The sequence below is a fragment of the Petaurus breviceps genome, unplaced genomic scaffold, assembly GCF_028583685.1.
Source record: "Petaurus breviceps papuanus isolate PSGF00001 unplaced genomic scaffold, PetGlider_PUasm1.0 567, whole genome shotgun sequence".
Taxonomy (NCBI): domain Eukaryota; kingdom Metazoa; phylum Chordata; class Mammalia; order Diprotodontia; family Petauridae; genus Petaurus; species Petaurus breviceps.
In genome coordinates, this window is record NW_027186383.1 from 228,026 (window position 1) to 237,711 (window position 9,686).

Genomic DNA, 9,686 nt, shown 5'->3' on the forward strand with positions numbered 1-9,686 from the left:
CAACTTCTGCATGAAGCCTTTCCTGATTCCCCTCCCCCAGCTTCTTAGCGCCTTCCTTCCTCTTTCAAATGTATTTATTTTGTATTTATTCTGTTCATCTTGAAAAATGCTTCCGTCTGTGCAACTTGTCTCCACTGATAGAATGTAAGCTCCTTGAGTGCAAGGACAGTCTCTGTATCACCAGTAGCTAGTGGAGTACCTGGCAGGCACATGGATCAGCTTTAGTTTTCCAATCATAAAGGCTCGATTTGAAACAACAGTGTTTGAGCAGATTTCATAGGCAAGACAAAGGTGAAAAGGTGGTCTCGTTTCAGGAAATGGTCCAAAGCCAAAGGAATCTGTCCAACAGCTTTAGGAGAACACCACGGAAAGAGCAACTAGGGACTAGCGACTCGCTTCATTCAATTCTTGGTACAGCTCCTTTCAATTCGACTGATGAGCATTTATTCAGCACTTATGTTTTGTAACGGCCTGTCCTGTCCGGTCCCGTTATATCCTCTCCTCTCCTACTATATCATATCTGTTGGGGATAAAATAATAGCAGCAAACAGGGTCTGTGCTCTCAAGGACCTCATCTTCCACCGGGGAGACAACATGGATAGGTATTTATAAGACGCCTACAAAGTAGTGAACTCAGAGCTGAGGAACTGGTGTATGTCTGGGGTGGGGAGGAAGGCAAGAAAGGCTTCCTATGGAAGACAAGTCTTAAACTGAATCTCGAAGGAAGTTCGGGAATCTGAGAGGGGATGGTGAGGAGAGAATTCTAGGTGTGGCACAAGCATGGAGGTGGGAACAACCATCCTGAGCAAATCGCTTGTTAATGGTTTATGATTGGGGTGGATTCCTTCATCTCTTTCTTCACGGTCCACCCAGCTCTACAGGAGCCTGCTTGGAATCCCTAAAAGTGAACCATTTAACTTAAGCAAGCAGAGGAGTTGGGTCAGGGGTGTTTTTCTAATGTCCAGATGTGCCCTGGAGGTGACCCAGACTTAATCTCAGTCTGTGGAGTCCATCAGCTCCAAGGCTGAGCATTTGATTGTTCTCTCTGGCTTGCACACACCCAGATCACCAGAAGCTCTGGGTGGAAGGACTTGCTGACAGAGAATCCAGAATCTTAGAAGGGCAGGCCTGGAAAGACCCACAGAGGGGGCTGTTTGATTTTTGTTACTTTTTAAACCATAGATTAGTAAGAGCTAAAGAAGACCTGGGAGGTCTCCTGCCCCGACTCTCACCGAACGCAGAATGCCCCCAAACATCCCCTAGAGGTAGTTATATCGTCTCTGCCTGAACGTTTCCATTGATGGGACAACTGCTCCCAAGGTTCTCATAGCTTCTGTTTTACTCTTAGTCCCTCCATGTGGTCAGAAGGATGTGCAGAGGAACCGCTACCCTCACCCTCGCTGTCTCCTATTCCTTCCAAGAGACCTGCCCTTGACAGGAAGACAACTTGGGGAACTGCCAGATGCCTTGTTTCTGGTAGAAGGAGACTCTTTTAAGCTGTGGGGAGAGCTTATTACCCTGTCATGCCTAGAGACTGCCTTCTGTAAGCTTTGGGATCAAGTGGACTGACTTAATTTAGGGCAGCATCCTGCTGTTTACATAACCTGAAGTGCCATTTGAATCATACAGGATGGACAGGCAGGTGTGGAAGGGTTGGGACTATGTCATTGGAGGGAGTAATCAAAGTAGTGAGACTGCCGGAGAGATGGGAGGGCTTCCCCTCCTTGACCATTTTGAAACAGAGGCTGGATGACCAATCATTGGGTGTTTCTTTTGTGTAGAGGCTGCACTAGGGGCCTGCTGAGCCCTCTTTCTACTCTTCAATTCTGTGATTCTATTAGGGTGACCTTCTTTGGGCAAGTCACTTAAACTCCCTCAGCCTTAGTTTCCTTGTCTGTAAAATGAAGGGATTTGACGAACTGACCTCTAAGGTCATTTCCAGTGTTCCAGTTATCTTCACAACGATTCCATGACATTAAAACAGTCTGTAAAGCATCCTCATTTCCATTGTACAAATGGGGCAACTGGCACTTGTGGCAGCCAAGGCCCTTGGCCAAGGCCCCAGGAGTTGGAATTCAAATCCAGGTCTTTCAGCTCCAAGATCCAGCACTCCTTTCCCCAAGACTACAGTGTCTGTCCTAGTGATGAGAGCCCCCACTTGACATCAGAGGAGACCTCAGCACATCTGTGGTGGGGGTGGGGAGAAGGAGACATCATCCATGGCTCACTGTGATCACTGACGGTGTAGTGAACCTTAGGCCTCTCTCCATCTCACTGCTCACTGAAAAGCTCAGACAGTGCGTGATTCAGAAAGGCCAGGAGAGTCTCTTACCGGAAGATGATCCCCGCTATGAAGTAAAATAGTCCGAGAGTGTCCATGACATTCCACAGGTCGGTAAAGTACTTCAGGCCATTCATGTACCACTGTGGGCAGAAGGGGGGAGGGGAGTGCAGCACCATCATTAAGGAGCCCTGGCTGCCCACACTACCCCATTCTCCCAGACTTCCTTTACTCTCTTTCATTTATTCATCACCAGCTCATTTATAGTGACTGTGTGAGGCAGGTGTTCAAGGGACAAAGAGACTGGGACCTCCCGACGAATATCTGGGTATCCTGAGAGCTAGGACCATTCTTGATGTCATCCTGAAAGTGGAAAGAGCATCTACCTAACTGTCTATCTGTCTGTCCCTCCGTCCATCCATCCATCCATCCTTCCATCCATCCATCTACCCACCCACCCACCCATTCACCCACCCACCCATCCACCCATCCGTCCATCCATCCACCCACCCACCCATCCACCCATCCGTCCACCCTTCCATCTGTCCATCCATCCATCCGTCCATCCCTCCCTCCCTCCCTCCATCCATCCATCCATCCATCCATCCATCCATCCATCCATCCATCCATCCGTGCGTCCGTCCGTCCATCCGTCCGTCCGTCCATCCGTCCATCCATCCACCCTTCCATCTGTCCGTCCATCCATCTGTCCATCTATCCATCACACCCAAACTGGTTTTCACAGCTTCTCCAGAACATCCCCTCTCTATCCCATGGATTTCAGGAGATCAAGGAGTTGGAAGACACCTGAAAGATTAATGTCCAAGGTGGTGCAGCTAACAAGAAGCCAACCACAATGCACCTATATGAAAGCCAGCCCTGGCCTCGTGGACAGGTGAGGTCTACCTTAGATAGCTCATTTTTATGGAGTCATGGGCAGACAGGTCATGTAACATCTTTGAGCCTCAGTTTCATCATCTGTAAAATGGGGATAAAAGCTCTAGTGATTCCCCTACATGGCCGTTGAGAGGGTCAGAGGAGGCGTCTTCAAAGCTCTTTAGAAAGGTCAGTCATTGGTCATTATTTTTATGGGAGGGGGATAATCAGACTTGTGGTTTCATTGTTGTAGGGGAATGCCAGGGAACAGCTCCACCTCCCCTGAGGACCTGCAAGTCTCCTGCAGCTTCTGGTCTTAGGATCCTTGGAGAGCAGATCCAGAGCCAGAAGGGCCCAGAGGCCAAGGGGCCCAATTCCTTCATTTTACATGGGACCAAGTGAAGGCCTAGGGAGGGAGAGTGATTTGCTCTAGGTAGCCAGCCTGAGAGGTGAGGTTTAAACTCAAATCCTCTGATGCTGGGCAGCAGAATATAGGATAGAGCACTCAGGAAGATCTGAGTTCAAATCTGGCCTCAGATGCTTACTAGCTATCACCCTGGGCAAGTCACTTAACCTTGTTTGCCTCAGTTTCCTCATCTGTAAAATGAGCCAGAGAAGGAAATGGCAAACCACTCCAGTACCTCTGTCAAGAAAAGCCCAAGGGTTCATGAAGAGTTGGACACAAGCCTACAATCAGTGACCAAATCCAGTGGTTTCCACCTTCCTGAGAGATCTTTCCTGTCCACTTCCTCTTTTCTATTCCCACTATCCCACACATTCCCCACCACCCACCCCTGCTATAAATGACTCTGAGAAGGTTATCATCTTCCTACTGCTCCCCTCATAGAATATGCCTTTTGCATGGTGGCCAAAGGAATAATTTCACCCATACATCATGGGATCACAGGATCAATGGATCATGGGGATCAATGGATCATAAGAATCATGGGATCATGGGATCATGGGGATCTTGGGAACTGACAGTGATCTCAGTAGCCATGGATATCAATCTCTTCTTTAAGGGATTCTTTGAAGAAATTTAGGCAGACAGAAGTTAAGTCACTTGACCAGAGTCTCTCAGCTAGTAAATGTCTAAGGTGGATTTGAAACTAAGTCCTGTTGACCTAAACTTCTGAGCCTTCTCTATTATGCCATGGAGCCTCAGCATAACTTTTCTCCTCAAAAATCTTTACCATAGCCCCCTCTTCCCTCTCTTCTCCATGGTCTGATGCCAGTCTCCTTGTCTAGCCCTGTCTCCTCCCACTCATCTCCACCCTCTTTATGCTTCAGCCACCATCCTTGTAACACATCCTGCACTGTCCAGCCCCCTTACCCTTCCTCACTCTGATACCCCCTCCTCCTCCCAGGCTTCACATGGTGCTTTCTTATTCATCAGACCCTACTCAAATCCCACATTTTCTTTTCTTTTCTTTTTTTTTTAAAAGCAATTGGGGTTAAGTAACTTGCCCAAGGTTACATGGCCAGTTTTGTGTGTGTGTGTGTGTGTGTGTGGGCCACCTAGCCACCCCTAAAATCCCACATTTTTCAAAGCCTTCCCCTGGCCCCCAAAATTGGTAATCACCTCCTCTTTAGACCACATATACCCCTAGAAAGCCTTCCCCCACAGCTCTGTAATCCCCTTAATCCTCCCCTCTGCCTCTTGGAACTTCTAGACTCAACTTAAGATTCCTCTTCCATGTGTGACCTTTCTCACCTCTCCCCAGATGCTAGGGCCCTCCAAAAATTCCCTTCATATACTCTCTGTGTAATTTTATATCTCCTTATATATCTATACACTGTCTCCCTCAGTCCCTGCGATGTACTTTCAAGTAGGTGCTCAATACTCGCCTGTTGAATTGAATGGGGAAAGCAGAAGGACTGGGGTTTGAAGGGACTTTCTTTGGGCTGATGAAGGATTGCACAGCCATAGGGGGCTGTGTAAAGTCCCTCCTTGTCTTTGTTCCTTACAACAGGACAGTTGGTTTTAGAACCAGCTCCCTCTGGACTCTGAAGACAGCCCCTGTCCTCTCTGGCTTCTGAGAGAGCTGAGCTCTCCTGGGGAATGGAGCTGCCCACCTGTCTTACTTCATCGCAGAAGAGGACGAAGACCAGGGCATAGAGGATGAGCTCTGGCGTGTGAGGCACGGAGTGGAAATCCATGAGCAGCACATAGGCGAAGAGCAGAAGGAAGGCAATGTAGAAGACCACGTTCCAGGAGAAGACCACGAAGGGCGAGGTGAAGAAAGCCAGGTAGGACCAGATGATCCTCCGGTGCCTGTCGACGGGCTTCTTCCTGAGGGGGAAAGACATGAACTGAGAGCTTGGGCCTTTGGAAGTGGCGCCTGCCCCCTGGGAAATGGATCTGTGCCCTCTGTGTGGTCATGTGCCACCTCCTACAGGAAGCCCGCTGCATCCCTCCAGCCCATCCCCAGTGACTTAGCACTACTTGTGTATTTTGTATTTACTTTTGTGTTCTGTTGTTTCCTCTAGTAGAGTGGGCCCTACCCTTCAGGGGAAGGTGCTTGACAAAGGCTGGCCAATGAATGAATGAGTCCATAGTAACCCTCTGAGGACTAACATAATTTGTCAACAAATAACGCCAATACTGGCTTGAACCTCCTTATCTCCTCTCCTCCCCCCCTCCAACAATCAGGGTTAAGTGACTTACCCAAGGTCACACAGATAGTACGTGCCAAGTGTCTGAGGTCAGATCTGGACTGATTTTAGGGCTGGTTTTCTGTCCTTTGCAAAACCTAGCTGCCCCATGAACCTGCTTATCCTGTTCTCTTTTCTAGACAAATTAGAAACCCACTTCCAGAAGACCAAAAAACTCAGGCTGCCCTCAGATAGCCAACCTTTGCTCTCATTGCCCAAATTAAGCACTGCTTCATACTGCCAACCACAGAGCTGAGAATCAGGCATCTCTGCCCTCCCACCTCCAGGCTTCTGCACACTCTTCCCCCCAGGCCTGCAGTGTCTTCCCTGCTCACTTTAGCACCTTAAAATCCCTCAATCTAAGAAAGGCTCCAAGTGTCCTCATGTTGTCCCAATCCACCCCTCCTTGGGCATTAAGGCCCCTTCAAAGGACTTTTGTGCTGCTGTCAGTACAGTGTATTGCTATCAGCACGTTCATTTTTAAAATTCACCACATTTTAAGAGTCTGTTATTGCAAGCCACCGCAGGAGGTTTTAAGCCGCTGTGGCTGCACAAAAGTCCAGTAGGATAAATTACATGCACCCGCACATACATATGCACACATGTGCATATATGCCCCCACATAGCAATAGCATGAGGAAGCATGTAGTGAATGCCATAGGAGAGGTGTGCGCCTCAGGACTATGGGAGGGAACCAGTTTGACCTTGGCTAAGGCGCCTTTCCGTCTCTGCTCTGCCTCAGGAAGTTGGACAAGGTGGCCTCTGGTATCACCTAGCTCCAACTCTGTGGCCCAGCTGGTAACTTTTCTGGCCTCAGTTTACTCATACAGGGCATGAAAGGGTTGGATTACGTGGCCCTGAAGGTCCCTTTCAGCTCTCAGTCTGGGACCTTTTTATGGAATAACAAACAAGATGCGACTCAAACCAAGCTGGTCACACAAGTGCCTGTTGGGGCCACTCCAAGAAGGGCCTGCCGTGACAAGAGGCCAGGGAGGATTGTGGGAGGTCACTTGCTGGTCATCTGCCTTTTCATTCACTTTCCTTCACTGAATGAGCCTTTTAAGGAAAGCGTGGTCATCACCTGAAGGACACGAAGCCACAGCCAACCAGAGGGAGGAGGAACAGGCAGAGGATGATCTTCCAGTTCTTGCTGTCCCTTGATATCTCTCCGTACCATTGCTTGGAAAGGAAATTCTGCAGCAACAGACAAGAGAACGGAGGCCGTCCTCTGTCAGGGCGAGAGAGCTGGGCAGGCTCCGCTCGTCCTCTACCACGCTCCCCACCTGGAAAGCGCCATCACTCTGAAGCAATGTCTCATATTACAAAGCCGATTCATGAGCTGAATACAAGCCTGCCACAATCAGCTCTCTATTATGTGCCTTAATGGAGAGGGAGAGAAGAATGAATGAATCAGACAAGCAGAGAGCTCTCCTCAGTTCCCCCAGTCCGCCCACCCTCCATTGCCTGGGCTGATCTTGGAAATCTGCCCACACAGACCTGAATCATGCTCAAGCCTTCACTCACTATGGTCCAGTCCTGGAGTGGACTTACTGCTGCTGAATTGTGACCCATCTATAATTAGAAATCAACCATCATTTGAATGATCCTCTTATGGACCAAACACCAACAAGTAACAGTATTCATGTAAGTGCACTCGGACTTTTCTGCTTCTTGCCATGGAAATGGAATTTGCAGAAGGCTGACCCAATGTAGCTTCTGCTGACAAGGCCTGCTGATTACCCCTAGCACCCGTCCTCTGCCCTTTTCTCACTGAGCTTGGGCTCTTCGACATTTTTCATCAATGTTCTGAAGAAAGGTGTAGATGACAAGCTTATCAGATGGGCTGAAAACTCACGGGAGGAGAAAACAGGATGCACAAAACCGAAAGAGGTTGGAGGCTTCGGTTGAATCCAAGAAGATAACACCGTGTAGGGGTGAGTAGGAAAATGTACATGGTCTAAAACTCAACGTTCCACATACAAGATGATGGTGTGCTGAGACAGTTAGTATGGCTGAAAGGAATTTTTTGTCGGCCTGCAAAGTCAATGTGAGGCAACAATGTGATAAGACAGACACGCAAGGTGATGCGAAGTTGGACTGCATTAAGGGTCCGGAACGCCCCGCCTTACTCTGCCTGGTCAGCCCCTATCTGGAGCTTTGGTTAGGTTCCAGGTACCACATTTTAAGAAGGACTTGAGTGAACTGGAAAGAACCCAGAGAAGTGTGAGTAGGTCGGTGAAGGGTTTCAAGATGTGAGGAGAATCACTGGAACTGAGGATGTTTACCCTGAGAAGAGAGGCTAGGGGCTGGGGTGGACAGCAGCTATTGGCAGGTGAACTCTTTGGGGCCAGAGACTGTTCTTGTCTTGTTTTCTAGGCACAGTCCCTGGCCCTTAGTAGGCATTTAATACATTCCTGTTGACTGACTTGATGACTGAGAGATTGTTTTCACGTATTAGAAGGAGTGTCCTGGGGCAGAGGGCTTAGCTTTGCTCTATATGCTGCACTCCTCTCCCCCCCACCCCCACCAGCAGAATGATGATGATGATGAAGATGAGGTGGAGGAGGAGGAGGAGGAGGGGAAGGAGGGAAAGGAGGAGGAGGAGAAATGGAAGTGGTAAAGAGGGGATTTTAGGGTTGAGGGCAGGGAGACCTTCCTGCCACTCTCCCAGAGTGCACTGGGCTGTCTCTGAATGGTGCCCATCTATGGCCATGGCAGAGAGGAAATGATTTTTGAAGTACATATTGGATCAGACTGTCTCAGGGGTTCTTTTCAAAGCTGAGAGTCTGGTACCTAGTTCATACTAAGTTGGATCAGGAACTAGGAGTCTGCTGGCTCCTACTCCTGAGCTCTCTGCTGCCCCAAACAATTTCAGTTCAATTGAATCAAATAAGCATTTATTAAGGACCTGCTGTATACAGGAAATATGCAAAGTACCGGGGAGGCAAAGACAAGTCCCTGCCCTCAAGGGTCTGATGCTGGACCAGAAGAGTTCTGTTGCTAGTCTCTCAAAAGTTGGGTAAATAAAAACGCCCTATGGCCTGTCAGCTATTAGGTGGGACTGCAGGTTGAGGGCATCTCAGAAGGCAGGTAGCGATCCCCTCTGTGAGGGGGAGGAGAAAGAAGCTCAGAACTGAGAAGCCACATCTATTCAGGACCAAATTAAGCTAAAATGAGGTAAAAAAAAGCCCTTCTTCAGGTATTGCTCTAAGAGGCTGCTAGCAGCTCCCCTCTCCCCACCCCCTCCAATTCACTTTGTATGGATTCACACACAGGCAGGCGATCCCTGATGGAACGTGAGCTCTTTGAAGTTGGGGGCAGTGTTTTCCCCTCTTCATTGCCAGCACAGTGCTGGGCACATAGTAGGTCCTTAATAAACACTTACTGACTGAGAGAAAAGGACCTTGGACTCTAGCAGGTGTTCTGGACTAGGAGCCTCTAGCATCAGCTGGAGCTGCAGAGTTGGACAGCACCTGGGCCGCCTGCAGGAGGCATTGCCCAGGCTAGGCCTGCTTCCTGTGGCACATTTTTCCTACAGAAAAGGAGCGTTGCTGATAATTGTCTTGGCGACCTGATGAGGAAGGGCCTGCTGTCCGGACATTCTCTAGACTCATGCCCAGTTGGACAGGCTCTCACCTGGACTCCTGGCTGTGCAATGAACTGCTGGTCTGTGGCTTCCACGGCAAGCTCCAGGCAGTTACTGCCGCCCCAGGCCTCACAGGTATACACCAGGAGCTGCTCGGCCAGGTCCTCATCATTGCTGTAACACTCTGTGAAGAGTTCTAAGGCAGAGACAGACAGAAAGCCCCACTGAGACAGAGACAGACTCAAAGAGAGACAGAGAGCGCTTCAGGGACAGAGAGATGGAGACACA

The 9,686-nt window shown here is 49.2% G+C and overlaps 2 protein-coding genes across 4 annotated transcripts in view; one reads left to right on the forward strand and one right to left on the reverse strand.

Moving 5' to 3' along the window:
- USP40 (ubiquitin specific peptidase 40) overlaps window positions 1–9,686 on the forward strand; it is a 411,887-nt gene that overhangs the window by 120,403 nt on the left and 281,798 nt on the right. The window lies entirely within an intron of this gene.
- The window catches only part of TRPM8 (transient receptor potential cation channel subfamily M member 8), a 42,848-nt gene that overhangs the window by 10,719 nt on the left and 22,443 nt on the right, over window positions 1–9,686 (reverse strand). The window contains exons 12-15 of the mRNA XM_069103047.1: window positions 9,449–9,594; window positions 6,894–7,006; window positions 5,234–5,450; window positions 2,333–2,424 (exon numbers count right to left, since the gene is read on the reverse strand). Coding sequence (XP_068959148.1) covers window positions 2,333–2,424; window positions 5,234–5,450; window positions 6,894–7,006; window positions 9,449–9,594 — 568 coding nt within the window. The remainder of the gene's footprint in view (window positions 1–2,332; window positions 2,425–5,233; window positions 5,451–6,893; window positions 7,007–9,448; window positions 9,595–9,686) is intronic.